Genomic DNA, 26,046 nt, shown 5'->3' on the forward strand with positions numbered 1-26,046 from the left:
ACCAGAATATGATTCGGAACATTTGAGACATAGGAAAAACCTCATTCTAAGTTCAGAACTTGGTTAAGAACAAAGTAAACATGTACCGTTCTACCGTGAAACAATTAGGAAAGTTACGAAACACTTATTATGTAAGCTATCCGAGACACATCTACTGCTTACAGAAATTGCGTCCAGTGACGTTATCAATCTATCTACATGAGATATACATATTTACATAAAAAATCCAAAGTAGGACATTCTCTACGTGTGGTATTTGTTTTTATTTTTTTTCCACTATATATGACGCGTTCTGCTGTCCCAGTGACACATTAATGTAATTGTTTGCTGGCTGTATACGCCCGGAGTGGCTTTCTACATTCAAATGTGTAACTTATCATAATGTGTTCTACGAATAAGGGCCGCCTTATCTGGAGACAAAAAGAAAACCAAATGACGAAAATTATCCTCTTGATTAATCAACACGAATTAAGAACAAATCTTGGTTAAACGTTTATCTTATAAATAATAAAAAAAAACTTTGACAGCTAAATATGAAACAAAAAATCCACAATTTGCTCAAAATCATATCACGTTATCGCAAGTTAGGAACCTAAAATGTCATTCATAAATCAGATTAATTCGAAAGATAAAATTTACTGTTGTGATTTTCTTCCAATTATATCAAACATGATATTGAGCCGGTGTAACGTTGAATATTGGACCCCTGGTTGAAAACAAACTCGGGTACATTTTCAACGCGAGTCAATTTTCAACGTTACGCCGGTATAGGGTAATAATTTTTGTTTTGAATAATTCTGAACTTTAGCTGTATCGTTCTTAACTTTAATTATATATGCTTTTTAATTGTATCGGAAAACAACTTGTCTTTACAAATTTTTTGACTTGAGACTTCATCACAGAGCAAGCCAGCTTAATGAGACAGGCTAAGACAAGTTGGGCCTTGCGATACCCGGGAACACAGTGGATTTCGTTAGTTGGTTAATTCATCAGGTATTTTTCGTCATTTATCCTCATCATCGGGTTTACAGGTAAAAAACTCGATCTGAAATAGAAAATAATATCGAAATACAGTATTCATTTACATACTGTGTGAATATTAATTGTGAAATTCGATGCTAATTTAATAATGTTAATTCCGGCACAATACTGTCAAACTCAGAGCGAGAACGGCTAGAATTAAGATAGATCTACTTGTCAATCACACTTACGTCATCCATTTCTCCTTCAAAATCGTCCATATCTTGCCCGTGGCCTATCTGGAGAGCGCAGGGGCGGCGTTCTATCACTCCTATAAACCCGTTACATAATGAAAGGAGTTAACATGATAACTGAATAAGATATCTTTCCTTATTACCATTTTACCATTCTAATTCTGATTTCATTTTATAAAATAAAAATAATTTATTACCCATTCGAAACGTTACTGATTAATTTCCTGGAGATTCATGTCAAAAGATTGCAAACAGATATTCTTATGTCTCATTACGTCGTCATAAGGTCATGATTTTTATAACTTGTTTTCCTCGTTGCTAAGATTCACTCTGAAAACAATTTCCAAAGCGGACTAAAATGGAGAAAAGTGTTACCTTGACCGGAAGTAATCTAATGTAGTCTACCCATAACAGACACCACTATCGTATCTTTAACCATATATGGTATTTAATTAATGTTTAAAGACGCAGTGCCATCACTATGATTTCAAATGTCAGTCAAAGACAATGACCACGCCTGTCTTAACATGAGTTTCATTTGAAATGAACAACTATCAGAGATTTACCTTCAGATTTCTGTGCGTATATTACGTCATTGACTTTCCCTTCCAGAACCCCATCGTTGAAGGAATACGTCACATCCTTCCACTCAGTGTCCTGAAATAAAAACGATAATCGGCGTGTGACGTCATCATAGCATTCATGAGGCCAACAGGATAAAGGCAACTGGCTTCACATTAAATTTGCCTTTATCACAATGTATTTATATCCCTGAGTGACGACAAAAAACTAGTTCAGTGTTTATATTTATCTATTTTATCTTGTTATCTGAGGGAGAATCACAATTTAGTTACATCACTCGCAGTATTCCTCCGCCATTGGCAGTTCATTAACTGATAATACACAATTGACCCTGGTAAAGTTACACTGTAGCTATGCCTTGCATCGGTAAATATATGCAAACTATGCACAAAGCTGATTTTATGCAGTGACACATCATATTTCATATACGTAAGTAAAGAATATTCCCCTTACAGTGCCTCTGTACCCTCTTGGGGCCCCGGTTTATGTCTAAGGATTCTCATCGGTTGATATATCGTTATCGTCTGCTGACCGGATGATATATTTATACTCAGTCTCCAGGCAAAAATATTCAATAGCGCCATATTTACTTAAGCAGTCACAGCAAAAATTCTCATCCTACATACCGCAATAATATCCATGTTAGGCGTTTAAAGTACAGCTTGGTTTTTCATAGTGTATTGTTTGATGAAGTTGATGGCGTAATTCTTGTAGAGTCAAAATTCGGGCGAATCCTTACTTTTGACAATTAATTTTTAATGAACATTTTTTTATGTTGCTTTTTTCATTATATATTATTAGAATAATTTGTGTTTTGTTTTGTTTTGATTTTTATGATTATCGTTTTATAACGGTGTTCTTGTGATGTTTGTCATTAACAGTCATCCTACAGAATGGAAATATTTAATTAAATCATTTATTGAGTTTGATGTGGAACACGAGGGGCTTGCTGATACATGGTGATGATCTTATAACATAAATATATGCAGACTATGTAACTTACAGGGGTAGGTATCGAGAAACTGGTGTATCCGCCCTTGTCCGTCTCCGCTCCGAACATTATACTGGTGTCGTCCTTGGCAAGCAACACGGATGCGTTGTTTCCACAGTCACCGTTACTGATGAGAGCCTGGGGTCGGTTTGTGGCCCGGGGATGTCGTTTGGGCTTGTCCTTGTATCGGATTTTTAATATTACAGTGTCACCAAGGTCCATGTTGGACAGCTGCGGCACGCGCAGGGAACTCTTTCCGTCGAAAATTGCGACACCATGTGCAACGGAAACGTTCTCGTTTACGACATACACGGATTTGTCCTTGCTTTCCTCTATATAGGTGGCGAAGTTCAGACTCACTTTCGATTTACAGCCTTTAATTTAAAAAAAACAACAACAAATTGTAGTCATAATAGAGAGTATATATGTTCAATTGTTCTCGCACGATAGCAGCAATAAGTATACAAGGATAGCGCAGACATTTCTTGAACTTACAGTTAGGACAACATTGGCTGTAAATAAAACCATTAAAAATTCTTTGATTATTACGGTTTTGTTTATATGGTAAAATTTTCAGGAGAAATTATAAATCCTGCTTCTATGACCAGTCACCTTCCACTAATGGTATTCAGACTTGAAAAGTCTATATAGTTGATTAGTTGCTTGTCATCGACCCGAAAGTTTTAGGGAACAATCATGGGTACAGTATTTGATGTTTCATATCTGAATTTGACGCAAGAAAGGCAATATTTAATAGAAATAAAGTTCGCGCAATTTTCTCATTTGACACCCCCCCCATAAAAAAAAACAAAAAAAAAAACATAGAAATAAACAAAAAACAAAAATAAATAAATAAATTAAAAAAGAAATATTTTGTTAATGTAAGTGTACACAGGAATTGGCAATGATTATGATCTTAGGAATATTTTCACTGAATATTATTGTTATATTTGTTTGTATTATTCCACTAAAGCATGGTCGTTCTTACTTTATTTGTCAAACTATCATGACACTTATCCAAGGGATACGGGATAGGTGTGGGTCTGGAAGGGAGTTGAGGCATGGGACGAGTAAGTAATAAAGTAAATAAAACATTTCTCGTTTACTATGAGATATGATATACAGTAGAACCTCGTTATCTCGAACTTTTATAACTCGAAGACACAGCTTAGTTCAAATCATTTCTTCTGTCCCTGCCAACTTTACACAAAACTTTCGAACTCACTTAAACTCGAACACTCGGTTATTTCGAAGTTTTTACATGGTCTTCGGGAGTTTGTAATGAGGTTCGACTGTTAGTGGTAAAAGACATAAAAATATACATGTTTGTTAAATGATATCTCGAACTCGTGTTATTCGAAGATCCTGTTTAATTCGAAGCATTTCGACTGTTCTTACCAGACATTTCACCGAACATTCCATCTCACTGAAATCTAATACTCGGATAACTCGAAGTTTTTCAACGGTCCCGTCTTCTTCGAAATAACGAAGTTCGACTGTATATCTATATCATAACAATCAGTAGATAAACTTTGAGCTAAATCTAACGGATTGGTTTCTGTTATATTTTAAAGTGATGTATCATCTACATTAGTTATGCATTCAAAAATGTCATGGTTTTTAATCAGAAAAAGGTCTAAGACTGATCCCTAGGGGACGCCCTCACTTACTGTGTGTGGAAAAGTAGGTTTTCTACAGCTTCTCGCTACTTATGTTGATTAAATAAAAAGGCCTCAAACCGTTTTGAATCCACACCTCCCGCTTTAACCTACCATTCCACCTTGAGTTTTGTAAAGAAAGGACGAGTTTCAATTTGCACCATTCTGTTGTCATTCAGTGACAAGTGTATCCATTAATCTTAATACTCACCTTCCCGACCCAGAAGCTTGTTAATACTCACCTTCCCCACCAAGAAGCTTGTTAATACTCACCTTCCTCACCCCGATACAGATAAATACTCACCTTACTCCCCCAGAAACAGATAAATACTCACCTTACTCCCCCAGAAACAGATAAATACTAACCTTCCTCCCCCAGAAACGGATAAATACTCACCTTCCTCCCCCAGAAACAGATAAATACGCACCTTCCTCCCTCAGAAACAGATAAATACTCACTTTCCTGTCCCAGTTTTATGCTCACTGTCTTCATCAAAAACCAGGTGAATATCCACGTTTCTCACCACAAAGTAGTAGGTTAATACTCACCTTCATCCTTTTTTATGTACTCGGACATCACGGTACATTGACAGTCAGTGGGATTGAAGCTTGTTCCGGGGGCACACGGCATCCTCACCCAACCACTGCGAGGGACGAGCTGCTCGAAATGTTTTGGGTCGTCTGCTATCTCTTTCTTGTCACATTCTGCAGAATAGGGCGTGAGATCGGATGATGTATGACGTCAATCCACAGGATATTGGACAATCAACCAGTGAAGACGGTAGATGTTAAAAAAAACTTATAACAAGATCCAAATAAAGACCTGAACGATTAATATTGTTTTAATAACTTTTGTATATGATATCACTTTCATTTCAATTTCAATTAATGTTCATGACATTATTTGTATCTCTGTAAAACCTTGGAGCGCTGACAGAAAATATACATTGTTATTCTTCATAAATTTCATTTGAAATGGGAACGAACTGAAAGATTTTTTTGTTTTGTATCAAGTAAACGATTATTTATGCAAATCATTACAATAAACGTGTTTTTCCTTAATTTTTATAATCATCTAGACTCTCTAACGGTGATCTTCATTGTGACGTCATAACGCATATGGCGAGTACGCTAATTCGAACTCTTATTATCATATTTTGACGTTTTTTTGTCAGCTGGACAGACTTTGTGTATGAACATATATATTTTTTTACGACATCAGATGACTTCAAATGTCTAAACCGAAAGGTGAAAATAACGTAAATAAGACATTCAGGCATAATTGACATGCGCATTACAGAGTAAACAGCTGGTGTCTATTGCAGAAAGGATGTGCAGTAGAGGCACTTTTTGTAACTATTGCTTCATGATTCTTAGTTCAAGTCCTGTCGAAATTCGACGAGACCTGATTCCGATTTTTTATGATTTTTTTCCCAGATGTTGCATTCCGTTCGAAAATTAAAGTCTCTAACTGCGATTTCTGCAATTACAAACGAGGTTGACTATATTTGGTAATAGCAAAATTACCACGAAAGCTAGAGGAAGTAAATTGATGATACAAACTCCGTGACATGGAATATTATCGAAGATCTATTACTACTTTTAAAAAAATATATTAACCTGTAACCTATACGTGTTGAAAATATTATTTTATTCTTTGCCAGTAATATAAAATAAAACACGGGTTTCATTTTGGGGTGATAAAATATGAGCGAGATTTTAATATTTCAGAATTATATAGAATGTTGATTGATTGCTTTTGGAGCAATTCAATGCCGCGTACGTCATGTTATCTTCATGTCCTCTAACAATATACAAAGTAAGATGAAACCACTTTCCGGTACATGCTTAGAGAGTAGAATCAATTGTATTTTTTATTGGTCAAAATCTATTAATTATTAAAAGAACACAGAGTATAAATTGCGATAATTTTTTCCATTTTGAAAAACAATAGATTCAGCTTAAAACGTTTCAGAACTTTGACGTTGAAGGGGTGTCAAAGGACACATATTTAATCAGGCACGTGCCACCATGTTTCAACGCTGAACAACACTTTCAGCGCGTGACATTCATTCTCAGTTGGTGACTTGAAAAACGTTTTATGATGACGAAAGTATGGCAGCGCATTAGGACCAGGAGGTATAAAAATTCAATACTTGTCTACTTACCATATCAAGATGTTAGTTTTTAAATAGAATTTTAAGTAAACTGATATGATGTCACATCTGTAATACTTATAACATCTTCTTACCAGAAATTAACATTGAAAAGTAGCTTTTCCAAGATGTATACATTATTTTCTCCATCATTTTCATTTTTTCCCAATAGACATTCGTAGAAAATTTCTTAGTCTTTTAGACACGTCGCCAGAACACTGACGTTCGTCGGTGAGACGATACCCGGACACGGGAGGAGTCACGGAGACGGAAAACCTGTCAACCCACCAACAGTCGCCAGAACACTGACGTTCGTCGGTGAGACGATACCCGGCAACTGGAGGAGTCACGGAGACGGAAAACCTGTCAACCGACCAACCATGCCAACCAAACCAAGCAACCATCTTAAGACTTTAATTCAATTCCAGGACACAACTTCCCCTGTACCCCTGTACTATCAAGGCACGTAAGGATAGGTCAAGTTATTTTTTATCAATTTCTAACCCAGAATCATTGAAGGTAGCGGCTGCAACGGCTGTATCAGAAAAATCACATTTTCTGGCATACCTTGTTTTCTTCTAGTCGGAAATGTCCTTATTTGGACGAAATTGTTGGTATTCGAAGGCAAGTACTTATGAAGTACTTAAAAAAAGATGGATGATAAACTATATAGATATTGCATTGGTTCGGTTTGCTAGGCAGGAATTAGGTTTCCTGTAATATGACCGAATGGTATCTGAATTGCTCATTATATACTTTATAATTTCTATGGTCAGATTTTCGTGCCTATGAATATTGCTGTTTGTTGTACAGTGTTCATGTTTGATGCGGGTGTCAGTACCAAGAAGTTCTATTCTATGTGTGTAAGTTTTTTTCTTGTTTTGTTTCTTCTGTTTGTTTTTGTTTGTTTTTGTTTTTTTATGTTGTTGTTGTTGTTGTTGTTGCTGTTGTCGTCGTCGTCGTCGTCGTTGTTTCTTCACATACAGTTATAATGAATTCATATAAAGGTTAAGTTTGTCATTGCAAGGTTTTCTCTGAAATGTCAGCAATTTACAGAAATCCTACTCTTCGTGCTAACTTTGGAGCCACAAATTGAATTTTTCAGAGAAAAAATCTTGGATCTTAGGTGCATCCTAGGTTTATTTCTCAAAAACAGAAGTTTACCTAAGTATGTAAACTATAGACTTGTTTAAGAGACTTTGTGTGCAGATAACCTTTCCTTAGCCTGGAGCAAGTTATATTTAGAGGTCGATCTTATTGTCGAAAGGTACACAATTCTTATAAGATGGCTATGATCATTCATGCTGGTACACGTTGACACAACGAAAAACTCAGGATTTAATCACAGGCTGTATTATCATTAATAACACATATCACAGTATGATACACTATAATGAATATATAGTATTCCCGTTCACAAACTATATTATATATTATAATATATAGTTATAAATTACCGGCAGGTCAATGTCCATTACCACTAGTTAAACTAACATGAGTATATGACAAGCCACATATCAAATCATTCACTCATAGAAAAAAATATAACACAAACAATGTCATAATGAACATCAATAGAAACACCAAACATGCCGTGTTACACTTAATAACAAGTAAAAAAACATGTCGTGCTTTACTTCCATCAAATACATAACATATCGTGTTACGCTTTGTCAAAATGCAAAAAATGTATCAACAGGCCATACGGTATTACACTTAAGCTACAATACATGCCATATTACTCTAAGTTAAAATACAAAACATGCCTTTTTACACTTAGTTAAAATACAAAACATGCCTTTTTACACTTAGTTAAAATACAAAACATGCCTTTTTTAACTAAGTTAAAATACAAAACATGCCTTTTTACACTTAGTTATAAAATACAAAACATGCCTTTTTAAAACACAAAAACTTTTTACACTTAGTTAAAACACAAAACATGCCTTTTTTAACTAAGTTAAAATACAAAACATGCCTTTTTACACTTAGTTATAAAATACAAAACATGCCTTTTTAACTAAGTTAAAACACAAAACATGCCTTTTTACACTTAGTTAAAATACAAAACATGCCATATTAAATTTACATGTAATTACTAATATAAAACATATCACATCACACTTTGTAACTTATACGAAACATGCCATATTAGATTAAAATGTAATTACTAAAACAAAACACGTCATAAAACAATTATCAACCAATAAAAAACATACAGTATTACACATATAAATACTTACTGAAACCAAAACATTCGGTATTTAATTAACACGTAATTACTCATACAAAACATGCCGTTATTACACAGTTTACAAATACTAAACATTCCGTAATACACCAATAACGAATAAAAGAACATGCTGCAATATACTTGATTACATAATTACTTGTAAAAATGTACTGTATTACTTATACAACACACGTCATTTTACACATACGTGTTATCGCGATTACGGAGGAGTTATTTCCCTTTAATGTCTCGTCAATATATCGCGAAAATACATCAGACTAATAAGTAAAGTGCAAACCATCGATGAGAAGCTATGGGAACGACGGGATATGGGAACAGAACTCCGATTGCCGTAAATTTCGATAGTCCACTTTTTACCAATTGATAATTTTTTAAAAACACAAATACCGAAATGCATGTTTGAATTTCCATTTCCCATGAAAACGTATCTCCTATTTTTTAAGAAGTGTATTAACAGGACTATTCACCTTTCTAGTCTTTCAAATCATAACGGAAGTTTAAGTAACGCGATGGTTTCTATCACATAAGATTACACGCGCATAGATGACTGGCGTTACCTTAAGGAATGGGCAATAGATGACTGGCGATACCTTAAAGAATGGGCAATAGAAGACTGGTGATACCTTAAAGAATGGGTCATAGATGACTGGCGATACCTTAAGGATATGATACCTTAAGGAATGGTCATAGATGACTGGCGCTTAAGGAATGGGTCACAGATACATAGATGACTGGAAATAAAGAATTGGTCATGGATGACTGGCGATACCTTAAAGAATTGGTCATGGATGACTGGCGATACCTTAAAGAATTGGTCATAGATGACTGGCGATACCTTAAAGAATTGGTCATAGATGACTGGCAATACCTTAAAGAATGGGCCATAGATGACTGGAAATACCTTAAGGAATGGGTCATAGATGACTGGCGATACCTTAAGGAATGGGTCATAGAAGACTGGCGATACCTTAAAGAATTGGTCATAGATGACTGGCGATACCTTAAAGAATGGGCCATAGATGACTGGCAATACCTTAAGGAATGGGTCACAGATGACTGGCGATACCTTAAGGAATGTGTCATAGATGACTGGCGATACCTTAAGGAATGGGTCACAGATGACTGGCGATACCATAAAGAATGGGCCATAGATGACTGGAAATACCTTCAGGAATGGGTCATGGATGACTGGCGATACATTAAAGAATTGGTCATGGATGACTGGCGATACCTTAAGGAATGGGTCATAGATGACTGGCAATACCTTAAGGAATGGGTCATGGATGACTGGAAATACCTTCAGGAATGGGTCATGGATGACTGGCGATACATTAAAGAATTGGTCATGGATGACTGGCGATACCTTAAAGAATTGGTCATAGATGACTGGCGATACCTTAAAGAATTGGTCATAGATGACTGGCAATACCTTAAGGAATGGGTCATGGATGACTGGCGATACCTTAAAGAATTGGTCATGGATGACTGGCGATACCTTAAAGAATTGGTCATAGATGACTGGCGATACCTTAAAGAATTGGTCATGGATGACTGGAAATACCTTCAGGAATGGGTCATGGATGACTGGCGATACATTAAAGAATTGGTCATGGATGACTGGCGATACCTTAAAGAATTGGTCATGGATGACTGGCGATACCTTAAAGAATTGGTCATAGATGACTGGCGATACCTTAAAGAATTGGTCATAGATGACTGGCAATACCTTAAAGAATGGGTCATAGATGACTGGAAATACCTTCAGGAATGGGTCATGGATGACTGGCGATACCTTAAAGAATGGGTCATCGATGACTGGCGATGCCTCAAGGAATGGGTCATAGATGACTGGCGATACCTTAAAGAATTGGTCATGGATGACTGGCGATACCTTAAAGAATTGGTCATAGATGACTGGCGATACCTTAAGGAATGGGCCATAGATGACTGGCGATACCTTCAAGAATTGGTCATGGATGGCTGGCGATACCTTAAGGAATGGGTCATAGATGACTGACGATACATTAAAGAATGGGCCATAGATGACTGGCGATACCTTAAAGAATGTGTCATAGATGACTGGCGATACCTTAAAGAATGGTTCATAGATGACTGGCGATACCGTAAGGAATGGGTCATGGATGACTGGCGATACCTTAAAGAATTGGTCATGGATGACTGGCGATACCTTAAAGAATGGGCCATAGATGACTGGCGATACCCTAAAGAATTGGTCATGGATGACTGGCGATACCTTAAGGAATGGGCCATAGATGACTGTCGATACCTTAAGGAATGGGCCATAGATGACTGGCGATACCTTAAAGAATGGGCCATAGATGACTGGCGATACCTTAAGGAATGGGCCATAGATGACTGGCGATACCTTAAAGAATGGGCCATAGATGACTGGCGATACCTTAAGGAATGGACCATAGATGACTGGCAATACCTTAAGGAATGGGCCATAGATGACTGGCGATACCTTAAGGAATGGGCCATAGATGACTGGCGATACCTTAAAGAATGGGCCATAGATGACTGGCAATACCTTAAGGAATGGGCCATAGATGACTGGCGATACCTTAAGGAATGGGCCATAGATGACTGGCGATACCTTAAGGAATGGGTCATAGATGACTGGCGATACCTCAAAGAATGGGTCATAGATGACTGGCGATACCTTAAGGAATGGGTCATAGATGACTGGCGATACCTTAAGGAATCGGCCATAGATGACTGGCGATACCTTAAAGAATTGGTCATGGATGGCTGGCGATACCTTAAGGAATGGGTCATAGATGACTGGCGATACCTTAAGGAATGGGTCATAGATGACTGGCGATACCTTAAGGAATGGGTCATGGATGACTGGCGATACCTTAAAGAATTGGTCATGGATGACTGGCGATACCTTAAGGAATGGGTCATAGATGACTGGCGATACCTTAAGGAATGGGTCATAGATGACTGGCGATACCTCAAAGAATGGTCATAGATGACTGTCGATACCTCAAGGAATGGGTCATAGATGACTGGCGATACCTCAAGGAATGGGTCATAGATGACTGGCGATACCTCAAGGAATGGGTCATAGATGACTGGCGATACCTCAAGGAATGGGTCATAGATGACTGGCGATACCTCAAGGAATGGGTCATAGATGACGGCGATACCTCAAGGAATGGGTCATAGATGACTGGCGATACCTTAAGGAATGGGTCATGGATGACTGGCGATACCTTAAGGAATGGGTCATAGATGACCGGCGATACCTTAAGGAATTGGTCATAGATGACTGGCGATACCTTAAGGAATGGACCAAAGATAAATGTCTATATTTTATGGAATGGGTTATTAGTTAACTTTTGTTAACGTAGATTATTTTTGTCTTCCGTTTTTGATGTTAAACGTGTATATGGATCAACTTAGCAGTTTTTAAGTTGTCGAAACACCGGAAAAAAGGATGATTTAAACCATCAAATATACTGGGAGAGAAAATTCTGAAAGTTCATAAAGGTAGAAGGTTTTAACAAAAACAAATACTGTTGATATTCTTTTGTTCAAAAGATTACGGGAAATGCAACTATATCATTGTAATTCGGAAATAAATTCTGATCAGAGTTATTGCCCTTTGGTACTCTCTTTCGGGTGGTATAACGATAAGCTTGACAGCCGATGGAGGCCGAGGATGATGGAAATATGACACAAAATGTGCCTTAGGGAACTGTCATAATTATTGATTTTTTCTAAATCCATTACTCCAATTCCTTCCCGCTTGTTTCTGTTAATTCCTTTTAAACACCAATCTATGATCGTGTTGACAGTTTACAGATACACAGATACAACAGGGAACAAAATAACCTGAAATTAATCACAAAAGCGGCAATTTAACCGTGTGTATCTTTTACTCGCATTGGTCTGGAGATTTTCTATTAATGTATAATAATGCATTTCCCTCGTGGTGTTCCGTAAAAGCATGCCCGTCCGCACCCAACCGTCTGAATCAATGACGTAGATGATAGTTGATCCAACTGGGTGGAATTTACAACATATCAAATTAATGGAATACACCAAAACAATGTGTTGTGCAGCGAGTTTGCCTCTTTTTGCATACAAAACATTCGTATTGAATAATGAATTTACGACATCCAATAAGTTCTACATCGTTGCGTTTTATCACTTTTGATCACGAACTTTAATTCGATCTAAAACAGAGAAATAATTCATATCTGCACTTTTATCAGATCGGTTTACGAGAGCATGTGTTGCTCTGTCAGGTATTTATCTACAGTATAGCTGATTAACAGTGTGGTGTAGATTGGGGGCGGAAAGAAGGTGAAAGGGGCTGCTGCTGAGGGGAGAGGGGACAAGACAAAAAGGTTGACCGTGGTTAAAGGGCTGGGGGAAGGGGCAGCTAGATGCCATATTGTGATAAAAGAAAACCTCAGTTTTATTTATTTTCTAAGCCACATTTACAGAAGTGACAAATTGAGTATTGTTTCTGGTATTGCTGTGTTTAGTGCGCCATTTTTTGTAGTATATACAATGATATGATTTAAAATTAATACAAATTACATGCCGTTATGATACCATATCCTCAGTGACTGGAATACAGCCATTTTAGTATAATGCTTTCTGGACTGGAATTCCTATCCACGTCATAACACGAAGAAGGTTCTTTGTAGTATAACAGCATCAATATTTTCTAAATGAATAATTTACCTGTTTATCACGCGTCGATTTTCACGCTGTGCGTTTTACGGGTAAATTCATACCTTAGAATTTGGAATCCATATCAGGGATGGTGTCCGGCTTCACATTGCACAATTGTACAAATGCACATAAAAAATAGAATTTCTGAGTTGAACATGACGTGTGTCCCATCAATAGATTTTATAGCGAATTACAAGGTGCAGTATATTGTGTTTACTAGTACACAGTTCACTAAAGGAAATGACGTGAAGTCAAATTTCACGAAAATTCCCGAAATCTTGCGATTTGATGTTCATTATCTACCTGAACCTTCGGGATAAAAAGGTTTTAAGTGGAATGATAAGAGTTGAGGTGTACAACAGACGTACAGAAAAAAACTTGCATAACTTGCCACGAATGACATCACCATGCCACAGTCATCACTGACCAAATGACATTGTGATGATGGTGATGACGATGATGATAATATTGATGATGACCGACGTTTATTCTTCACAATGTTTAGTCACGTGATTAGACACAGTTACACGAACATATGAAATCAGTCGCTGATAGGAAACGCGAAGTTTATTGTTATTTAGCAATCTAGACAGAACAACGGTGTGTGCTATATATATAAACGTGCTTTCCTTTGCCGAAAGAGTCCATCATTTGAAAATCTCTCTCTCCCTCTCTCTCCGTGAAATTTTGTATTTAAACATGTCGTTTTGTCTTGTCATTATGTATTTTGTCAAACTAAGGCCTTAATTTAAGTTGGAAAACTTGAGCCCAATCCCATTGAAACTGTTCAATCAAATTTATTTAAATCAAATTAGTAAATCATGATAAATGCAATAACATGTGTCAGTTGAATACCAATTAAAGAATAGCGAATGTCTTGAGGGAGACAAAATAAAACGAAATTAATATTAAATAGATCGATTGATCTCGGGAAGGTTTCTATGATACAAAGTGTAATATAATTTGTTACCGGTTTATCTACGTCTGTGTGCTATAGATAAATTATCAGTGTGTGTCGTCAGAGAATATGGCTATAAAATGGGGGAAAAAATCAATATATAAATGTTTGATATACAGATGAATTGTTGATAGATATTTCAAACGTACCGAAATTGACATTTCCTGAATTATTTATCGCCGTAGTCGAAATATAAGTAGTGATAGATGTTATCTAAGCCTTGACCTTTTTCATTTTGTGCCAACGTGATAAGGACAAATTTAACATGAATTTACGTTCTCGGCACATGAATGCCAACTTCCATTCATCATAAGAGAAGACAATTTGCGTACATTACATTACACTGTCCCTACGTTGTTGGTAGCTCATGAGCTGGTAGTACACTTTTTTGAAGGTTATATTGTACCAATGCTATACAATATTAATTATAACAGGGTGTATCCAGAGTGGTTTATATCTTAACGGGCTTTGCTCGTGTACGTTTCATTTACAGAGTATTATACAGGTCTTTCAGCTCGGCTTTTATTCGACCAAACACGTAGCTGTTGTAGGATTGGAGCTTGTATAGAGAGAAGAATAAAACTTATCACGGATTCAAAATGTAATAAATGTTTGTTTCTGACACCAAAATTCTGATCGTAGACTTCTAAATTTAGGCCCTTAGCACCACTGACGAGTCCTAGAAGGAGGAAACAGCTGTGTGATGCAGTTTAATTCCTTGTTTGGCTCTACTGTATTTAATTCTAAATTATTAAAAGTTGGCTTTCACTTGTGTGTCGTTTGTGCAACCGTTGATGTAAAATGTAGACATAATGTTAACATAAAAACGCGCAAAAGATTAAAAGTTATTCCATGAAAAATTCTGAAAAAAAAAAAACAATTAAAATGTGAGCTTGCCTACAACCTTTGGAAAACTAATAAAATTAGTATTTATAATCTGTGTAAGTGTTCTCGTCGGCAAACATCCTGTTGGACCGAAACATGTGTTGTCTATATACACTTTCGGTTTGGGAATAAGATACGGTTTTGTTGGTATATGCTGTGTTCTGCTAAACGTGACCGACTCGGTTACTGGGAATTGATAATGGCGTTTCTTTGAAAGTGAACTGTTTCCTGTGTACCAGAACGGAATTTTTTTCTTAGCTCTATATTGTTTTTGTTTAAAAGTATTACTATGTGTAATAATTGGATTAGCATATTTGGTGTTTTTAATCTTCTTTAGTCTTTTCAAAAAATATAGAACCGTGGATTTTTTGGAGGGAAATGGTCTCTTCTTTTCCTTGCTATGAACATTTTTAAATATTCTCTTAGTTTTTTTCAATTTCTGTTTACGACTTTTTTCTAGTTTGGTCTTGTATTTTTGAAAAATGCGACCCCGTCTTCGCGCTTTCTGTTTGTCAAATCTAAATGTTTTAAAGCGGGGGGATTCTTGCTTGGTTTTCTTTCGTTTTCTTTTTTTCTGAGTGACGTCAAAAGTTCGTTTTTTATGAAGACAATTGGTTTTACGATTGTAAGTATAAACATGAAATCGATTCAAACCTTTCTGTTTCGGAGAAGCATGGCCGACATTCGGTACAGGTGCCGCCAAAATTGGTGGTTCGTTTGTGTCTTGATGCCTCTTGACGAATCTTGGAGGGTTGCCAGAATCACGTGGTGGGCAATGTTCTTGGCAACTGTTGTCAGGGACGCAGCCGACGTTCTCGACGAATGACGTATTCATTGGACAACACATGGGGAATGACTTTCGGCTGTTGCAGTACCAGAACGACCGGCAGTCCGCAGTGTGCTTGTGAGCTTGCATGTAAGGATCGCCACATTTGTCTGAAAGAAACAAACTTGGATTAGAATTGAAGTAAGCCGTACACACTAGAACTACACTAAACTTATCCATGACAAAACTCTGATGTGTTTGCAAATATAAATTTGTGTGATTTTCAAATCTATATAAAAATGTAAAAAAAAAATACACGTTTTTTCATGCAATTCTATTTCAAAAATTTGCTATATTTTTACTAAATACTATCATCTACTACTACTACTAGTACATGCGGCTTACTGCAAAACTATTCAAAGTTCATTTCTCTTTTGGAGCAACGATCGGTCAACTCTCACCCGACCCTGTTGTACGTTCGAATGGTACCCGCAAATGATAGCCACCTTTCACCTCCTTAAGATAATTTAAATGTTGTCTAATTTTTAGATGCTCCTTTGTGAGGTAGACAGAAAATTCAACTCCAGGATAAGATTATTGATGTTCAAAACTTGTCAGAGCCTCGCACTGATCTTCAAAAATCTTAACCTCCGGTGGAGAATTCTCTGTCTTCATAATACTTGGTACCATTTATCAAGTATAATGAAAGAGGTCGTTATTTTATGACGTCGTGAGGTTTGAACCCATAAAGATGACTAAGTCAAATCATAATGTTGATTAAAAACGATAAACCGGAAGTCTTAGTACACCTTTATTTGAGTTTACCTGCGCAAAATATTAAAATGACATGAAAGAAATGCTATATACGTTTTGATTGAAATAGTTAAATGAAATGCTACCGAATGTCGTTAAATCAAAAATGGAATCTGTTCTTTGTACAATTTATAACTCGGGTCGAGACTGGTTTTTGATAAAATTTATTTTCCATTTTTTAGAGTGGAATAATGTCTTATATCATTAAGTAAAAACGAAACTGATGACAAAAAGTGAGAACACCGACAGGTGCTAACCAATCAAAATAAAATGACACTCGGTTATTATGAAATATCGAATATTCGTATTGAAGTTATAGACATTTTTTGAACGCTAACCATAACAAGAACCACAACTCTTACAAAAATAGAGAAAACGAGCTTATTGATTATCGAGAATAATTGTTTTGATGTAACAGAAAATCATGGTAGGTGGTAAAAGATGTTTTTTGTCCTTCATTCAGTGGGTTTTTTCGTCTTTTCATTTGTCGCTTGGAGTCTTCGCTCCGCTCACAGCAAAAAAGACGAAATATATACAGTCACTTGAGAAAAAATACCGCACGAGAGGAGAAATAATCAAGAGATCTAAAAATGAAAGATCCAAATTGTTTAATTGTGACATGGTCCGATCTTGTGAAATTTTCAAATAAAGTGGTTTTGAAATGTTATGTATGAATAAAATGTATGTGTAAATCCGATATGAATCTTCCGTATGTTTTCGCAAACTTTAAAACATAATGAACATTTATTTTATTCTAATTTGTCTTTATGCTATTAAAGCTTAGTGTACCTGGGTATTTTAGTTACCAAAGCGACTGGTCACAGGCGTCCTAAGAGACATGACGTATACGGTCCACGTAACTGATTTCTGAAACATATTCTTGATTTACCCGGATTTCTAGCGATGGTAAGTTTACGGGATATGAAGTTGGTGAATATCTTCGTCTGTTCACTGAAATACGCTGGTCAGTTATATTTTTCATTCACCGGGAAAAAGGGAGAGCACACAAGAAGAGTCGGATTTGATAAACATTCAATAAGAAATTATCGTTACGCAAATGATCAGAAAGGCACCAAACACCTTTCACCCATCTATTACTCTATCTCGCCCAGTTTACCACGCCTCTCCACAAGGCGGATCTACATCCACAAGTACCAGATACATAGATGGATGATCAATTATTGAAAAACTGAATTGTTAAACCGGAAGTTGTTATCAAATTTCGAAACACCTCGTCTACTACCTACATTCACTATGAAAACACAACTTCCTAGCAGTTCCGAATTTCGTTTGAAGATCTGTGATACAGACAATAGTGGCTTAATTTGTATAGTTCTAGCCTTTTCGGATTTTAAATATTGGTCTTTATAAGACTGCCTTGTATATCTTAGCACTGAATCCGAACAAGGCAAAAAAACGACTGACCCCACTCCTGTATAGAGCAGTCCTACATCTTATAGGCTATTTTTAGCACTATTTTTTTTTCTATTTTGCTTGCTTTAAGCTAACCAGCATTTCTCCTTAAATTACTATTCAGAAATATCTATTTATATTTATATACAAACCCACATTTTAAAATCACGTAATTATTCTTTATGATTTAGACGAGAATAAAAGTTGAAACCGAACCGCGAAGTCTAAACATTAATGGCCGCGTATACATGCATTTTGGACATCGTAATTTTTTTTGAAATTCCTATTCCTCCTCTTTTGATTGACTGTCACTATCACTATTATGTTCACTACTATCATCGTCGCTGTCCTGACTTTTATCATCTGTGTTACCATGGTGATGGTCCGGGGAACCATCGTGATGGTGATGACAACTATTACAACTACTTCCGCTTTTCAACTTCCGGTTTTTGTTATGATCCACTTCGGAACTATCATCTGATACACCACGTAACATGATTTTCTCTCTCCTAAACATCTCCCACATCAGATGCATAAATTGAGACTGAAGGTTTCGTTTACCCGTCAAGCAGTAGACCATATGAGCAGGCTGACACGTCATGGAGTCTTGATCCCAAAAATTACCCCACGGACATTCCTGTATGGAATGTTGCCGCTTCCCGTCCGCTGTAAAGTAACACTGTACGAACTTATCACAGTCTGTGGGATGTCTATTGAACCCAGCGCCATTCTTCATCCTACAGCCATCACAAGGGTCTGAAACAAGTATACATCGCATTACTACCACTACTGCAGCGACATCCCAAATATCCTGTCTTTTTTCTATATTAAAGTTTAACCTATTTTTGGTGCGTTGAAATTCTCGCGTTACTCCAACAAAGTTGCTGAATAAGTTTCGGTTTGGCGAAATGTCAAGAAAAATCTCAAGGTTTCATGCTTTTTATTGTTATTATTATTTTTTTCTTTTAAATTCAGAGAGCTAAAAAATCCGAACGATTGTTGCAAGAAGTTGTGAAACACCTTTCATTGAACAATTATCGATCACCATTCTTATACACGTATATGGTTACGTAATGTTAATTGTGTATGGTGTGGAAATTGATTGGATTTACATTTCTAATGGAACTAGCTATTTATTGGTCGATCAGCTACGTATAATACCTATTGGCTTGGTTGTGGTTGGTGCAGGAGTTGTCGTCGTTGTGGTTGTTGTGGGCGTGGTTGTGGTTGTAGTCGGTGCCGGAGTAGTTGTCGTTGTTGTTGTCGTTGTCGTTGTCGTCGTCGTTGTTGTTGTGGTTGTGGTTGTTGTTGGACATACTTGGCGAACAAGCGACGAAACGACATTCTTCAGTTGGTCAAATGACGATACAGACATGACGTTAGATGTGTTACTAGCTATAGCCCGCAGTTCGTCGTTGTCGATGAGTTGAGTGACGCCAACAGCAAACATATCTATTCCCTCCGTCTGGGCGGCATTAGCTTGTCGGGCAGTCTGTGTTGGAACCTTGGATATTCCGTCGGTGATTACGATACCGACGCGAGGGACATTACGTCGGCCTTGCATCGAGAACATTTGTCGCATGGCTTGGATACCTGAAAGTATAAAGAATTGACATAAACAGACGATATTCTAAATAACGTTTGAAAGATACCATAGGATTTGGATTTAAAGTAATTTTATTGTCAAAATAAGCAAAAATTGATTAAGCACAAGCTACAAGAACATCTTTAACGCCCTTTCCTAGTAAGATAACTACACACATATATAGCATAAGATGGTTTGACTAAATTGAATTTTATACGTGTAATTTTTAAATCTGTACCTGCTAATGAGCCAAATATCTTCATTTCTATGGTGGTGTCGTGGTGGATAAGAAAGACAATGACATTGTTTACTGCAAGTATTGTATTATCCGCAAAGATAAATTTGTTTTAATTCTTCTTGTTTTATCATATAAAAAGTTTTCAGAAAATAGATTTAGTAGTAGTTGAAAAAACAAACAAAAAAGAAAAAAATATATATATATTTATATACAAGTATGACCGGGTGTAGATTTGCCTAGTTTACAGTAAAAACTGCTGACTTTGTGGATGGTTGTAGATATATTTTGTAAACTCTTTCCAAACAATATCGACCGATACGTATCTATACAAGATCACATTTTAACTCATGATATATTTTTGATGTTAGAGTAAGTGTTAGATCGTGAGTGGGCGAGAGCGTAAGAGACACATAAGTGTTCTAATGTCGAGATAATATCAAAACGTTGAGATCGTTTTTTTTATTATTATTTGGCGTGAAGAACATGGAATGTGTTTTAATTTTAGTTAACAGATGACATCAGAGCTAGCCAGGTTAAACAATGGATAAATTTAATTGCCAGATTCAATGGTGAAGATGATGACATTTCGTGTTTTCTTAATTTCATTGGACACGAAATTACACATTCCTTAAACACAAAAATGTTTTTTATTTTTTTTTCGTTTGTTTTTGTGTTTTGTTTTATGATTTTGTTTTTGCTTGTTTGTTTATGTTTTTTTCATAAAGTTGACAGAATGGGTGTGTCACCTTTCGGCTTTTCTATAGTTATATACATTGTAGATTGGCACTGGTAAGCATTTTAACAGGGAAACACACTTACATAAAAAAAATTCCTAGTGTTTCATTCGGTGCAACAAAATAATTAAGATTTCAATGCCAAGCCTCAGGGACTCTATCATAATTACCCAGGTCAGTTCGTGTTCCGTCCCGCGGATGAATAAGTGACAATGTATCAATGCGCAGTCGCCTTCTGTCTGCACTAAGTGGAAGTTTGGCGGCCACATCACTACTGTAAAGAACAAGTCCAAACCTTGCCTGGTCATCCGCCAACTGTAGTCCGTCAATTAAGTCCACCAGTGATCGCTTCAGGGTGACAAAATCCTTAGCCGTGATACTGTCCGATCCGTCCACGACCACAATAACGTCCAGCAAGTCTCGGCAACCTAGAGAAATAACACGAAAAACAAAAAAATATACATAAATAAACCAACGTTACATGTCTTTAACATTCATTTATCATAATTACGCCACAAATGTGTCAACAGCAAAAACTAGGAAGACGTGTGTCTGTCACAGTTTGTACTTTCCTTGTTACAACATGTCACAGGTCACCAATTATAATGCAGCAGGTTTTGTGTTCACAACCTGAGAAACTACGTCACTGTTTACAGCATGTCAAACTCTCTGGCTACTAGAGAGACTAACTCTAGTTCCAGTAGGAGCTGCACGGTCAGTTTACAGTTCCCTATTTATACGATACGGTAGTGAAAACAATACTTAACTAGTTACCGTATGGTACTATAGCTCTCTGTAACAGAATGACTAACCATATCCTTCGCTAATAACAACCTCAATAATTATAGTTCCTTTGTTACAATTTAACCAATTACATTGTTAAATTTATTCAAATTTATTGAGAACTATTTATCCAAGATACATGAAATAAAGAAAAGATTTTTTTAAAACCGTTTTACAAGATTTTTTTTATATTTATGGTACGGTAGTCAGGATCTTGGGGTTCTACGTACTGGATGAAATTGGAAAATAATTTCTTAATTATCAATAATGTTTCAATGAAGTATAACGATAGTTATTGTAGTTTTCCAATACAAACTATAGTTCCATCATCACAAACATATAAACTTTAGTTCCCTTGTCACAAATATTTGTATCATAGTTCCCTCGCCACACAAATATAAACTTTAGGTCCATCATCACACAAATGTAAATTATAGTTCCGTCTTCACAAATATTATAATTGTACTTCTTCACTAACATATAGACGATAATAAACTCTTCACATATTTATAATTCATAACTCCTTTATCTCAAATATAGCAAACTACAGATCCCTCATTTCAAACTTATAAACTATAGTACCCTCATCACACACTTGTAACCTATAGTTCCCTTATCACATAATTGTAACCTTCGGTTACCTCGCTACACGAGGAAAGCATCTGAAACTATAATTTCATCATATCCAGTGTAAAAAAAAGATATTTTATGTAACAATATTAACAAATATAGTTCCATGTTTACAGCATGATAAACTCCATTGTCCTAATTAAAACAGGAAAACTAACTATATTTCCTAGACTACAAGTTCACGAGCATAAGTTCATTTACAGCATAAAAAACTATAGTTTCCTGGAATGAGGAATGTTTCAGGTAAAATATAGTTCTGGTTACCTTCGTCGATTTGTAGTTACAACGTTACAATATTTCAGATTTTGCTTCTCTTTTTATACTATGGATAAGATAATATCATGTCTGTAGTCTTTGACGTTATAAAAATGCATACTATGGCAACGACCCGGTATACTTAGGCAAATAAGTTGTATGACAATCACACAACAGAGCTGGTCGCAACATTTCACGAAGTTCAACCAAGTAATATGATTTTACAACAGGGCTCATCTTTATAATAATATTTTATAACAGAGCTCAATCCTACAGTATCATTTAATAACAGAGATCAACACTACAGCATCATTTTATATCAGAGCTCTACCCAATAAGATAATCATATGTCAGAGCTCCACACAATAAGCTTATTATATATCAGAGCTCCACAAAATAAGCTTATTATATATCAGAGCTCCACAGAATAAGCTAATTCTATATCAGAGCTCCACACAATAAGCTTATTATATATCAGAGCTCCACACAATAAGCTTATTATATATCAGAGCTCCACACAATAAGCTTATTATATATCAGAGCTCCACACCACACAATAAGCTTATTATATATCAGAGCTCCACACAATCAGAGCTCCACACAATAAGCTAATTATATATCAGAGTTCCACACAATAAGCTTATTATATATCAGAGCTCCACAGAATAAGCTAATTATATATCAGAGCTCCACAGAATAAGCTTATTCTATATCAGAGCTCCACAAAATAAGCTTATTCTATATCAGAGCTCCACACAATAAGCTAATTATATATCAGAGCTCCACAGAATAAGCTTATTCTATATCAGAGCTCCACACAATAAGCTTATTATATATCAGAGCTCCACACAATAAGCTAATTATATATCAGAGCTCCACAGAATAAGCTTATTCTATATCAGAGCTCCACACAATAAGCTAATTATATATCAGAGCTCCACACAATAAGCTAATTATATATCAGAGCTCCACAGAATAAGCTTATTCTATATCAGAGCTCCACACAATAAGCTTATTATATATCAGAATTCCACCCAATGAGATAATTATATATCAGAGCTCCACACAATAAGCTTATTATATATCAGAGCTCAGCCTAAAACATAATTGTATCTTAACAGCAGAGCCCAACTTGATCACCTTAATACCTGTAACGGAGGTCACCTCTGTTTGATACAGAGCTTAGCTAATAACCTATATAAAAGAGCTCAGACACATCAATTGGTTAAAAATAGGCCGGATTAATTGTTAATTTTAGGGAATGAGCTTCGTATTGGTGCTTACGGTGGAGTTACGAGAAGCGTATGGAATTCGCATTTATACATGGCTTGTCGCGCGCTTCTAATATACATGGTATATATTGTACCTGTGCTACCTGTACGATAGTTACCTGCAGGGCTAGTCGACTTCGCCGTAATGAGTGTTACGTGACCCCCTGGATGTACGTTGCATTAACGACCATTTGGATGAACATGGTCAATATATTTAGCAGTGTTCAACGAATACAACCCTGGTGTTTATGTACTGCGGTATGTTTTTGATCTGTATGTCTGTTCGTCCGCGATTCCTAAATTCATTTAGTTTCCTTTGAGTTATGAAGACATGTCCTTTTCGTGATTCGTGAATATCAAGACAGAAAAGGACGGACACCTCATCCACAGTGAAGTATTTATCGGGTTTTATGTCAGCTTTTACGTCCGTTCTGCCTTTCAGCGGAACACAATAAAGTGAATTCTGTTTTGTTATTGATAGCTGGGTACGCATCAGTATATTGTTTACATAAAAAAAGAAAAAAACAAATTGCACGTTATTTTTTAGGAACCCTATACATGTCCTATATTTCGTCCCATTGACTCCCACATATCATAACTTAAACAATACGACTCCTACATCTGTATTTCTCCAATTCGGTTTTATTTCACAAGCAAATATATAAAAATCGAGTTTGACTCGGACGATTTTCGACACACTACAAAAATGCTTTTAAAGCAACAAAAATTGACAAGTAGCGAGTTGTCAGCTAAAGTTCGTCATTGGGCAGCTGTCCAACTCGGCAGTTAACTTCCTACTTATATAAGCCCCGTTAATCAAACGTTTTGGTTTAATTCAATGAGAATTTCCCAGAAACACATACAAACGGTAAAAAATCATATGATTATCATTAACCGAAGACGCGCTGTAAAGTTCTTGTACACAATTTTATCGCTGACATTCTACTTTTCTCTTTTCTATAGAACGATAACATACTAATCAAATTATTCTTAATTCAGATAGTTTAATAGGAATTATTTTACGATAAAATTTGCTACTTTCTTTCTTGCTATTTTGTGTGGGTTTTTTTCGATCGTAAGTATTCTTTTCAGAAATAAAATTTTATATTTCCACTTTTTTTTCTCTTCAAGTCACGTTTTACTTCTTTACATTTAACATTGCTCTCGCTTTCCTCGTGGTATATTTTGAATTGATTTAATTGAAATACTACTTCTCCAGAAATGATAATGAGAATTAAATTCAACTTATAACCGACATAGTCGGCATTATTCTGACGTCCTATCGGTTGTCTTTTTTTATATCGTTATGACAAAAAATAAATCTGAAAATGGTTTAGTTCAAAAAAAAAAAAAAAAAAAACCAGATAATTTTCCAAACGAACGAAGAAAAAATAACTAAAACATTCTTTATATAATATATTCCAGTAAAAAATGTCGACTTACCAGGGACCCGCGGTATCCGAGGTCGGGTAGGCCATCGGCGAGTTGCGGTGAGAACATTTTGAATAAACAATGAACAAAGTGTAATAATCAATATTTCCCATTTGGACACCATATTTATCCGTTACTCAATGATTGCAATGATCTTCTTCGGACATATGCACAGTCTGGAACGTAATTTAGATTTTTACAGTGAAAATTCGGACCAGCAGTGGCGGAGACGGGCTTGGTTCGTCCCTGGTGTCAATCCGGACTTGCAATGACGGATTCGGTTTTTAGTTTGGTGTCATTAAGGCGCTGACTAACACGACTTGGTGCTTACCCCTCGTGTCGTGTGTGGGGACAGTACACGTGTTGTCCATTTCACAATTATATATATATGTACCTAGGCAGTAATTAAGTGATTTTAGCTCTGTCTACTGTACTCCTTCAAATACCTGTACTGAAAGGCTAAACCAACTCGACTATCTGTGTCAGAATAAATCTGTTTAAATCAGAGCCATTTTTCGAAACGATTTATAAGCTGCTTGTTTGGGAAATGGATTTTGCAACTGTCGATTATGGGCTACGTTTATCATCATATATTTTTTTATGGTTCATAGATGCAAAATATTAACATTGAAATAATTTAATTACACATATATGTTTTCATAATTTCTTTAATTGTAATTCATAATTTTTCTCTCTCTCTGACTCTCTCTCTA

At 36.1% G+C, this 26,046-nt stretch overlaps 1 protein-coding gene across 1 annotated transcript; it reads right to left on the reverse strand.

Moving 5' to 3' along the window:
- Positions 1–1,003: 1,003 nt before the first annotated feature.
- LOC132554213 (protein PIF-like) lies at positions 1,004–25,457 on the reverse strand. The gene is made up of 10 exons (XM_060218519.1): positions 25,346–25,457; positions 21,134–21,391; positions 19,568–19,999; positions 18,968–19,162; positions 16,069–16,350; positions 4,995–5,150; positions 2,800–3,161; positions 1,781–1,871; positions 1,212–1,291; positions 1,004–1,045 (listed from the first exon to the last, which is right to left on the reverse strand). The coding sequence occupies exons 1-10, from the start codon at positions 25,455–25,457 to the stop codon at positions 1,004–1,006; spliced, it is 2,010 nt and encodes a 669-aa protein (XP_060074502.1).
- Positions 25,458–26,046: the final 589 nt, after the last annotated feature.

Source organism: Ylistrum balloti, unplaced genomic scaffold (assembly GCF_031769215.1).
Source record: "Ylistrum balloti isolate Yb309-2 unplaced genomic scaffold, AGI_CSIRO_Ybal_v1 Utg370386, whole genome shotgun sequence".
In the NCBI taxonomy this organism is placed as follows: Eukaryota; Metazoa; Mollusca; class Bivalvia; order Pectinida; family Pectinidae; genus Ylistrum; species Ylistrum balloti.

Coding starts and splice junctions, on each gene's coding strand:
- LOC132554213 (XM_060218519.1), bottom strand. CDS start 25,457: ATGGTGTCCAAATGGGAAATATTGATTATTACACTTTGTTCATTGTTT. Junction 5,151..16,068: donor TGCTTCTCCGAAACAGAAAG/GTTTGAATCGAT, acceptor CCTATTCTGCAG/AATGTGACAAGAAAGAGATA. Junction 1,292..1,780: donor ATACGCACAGAAATCTGAAG/GTAAATCTCTGA, acceptor ACGGGTTTATAG/GAGTGATAGAACGCCGCCCC.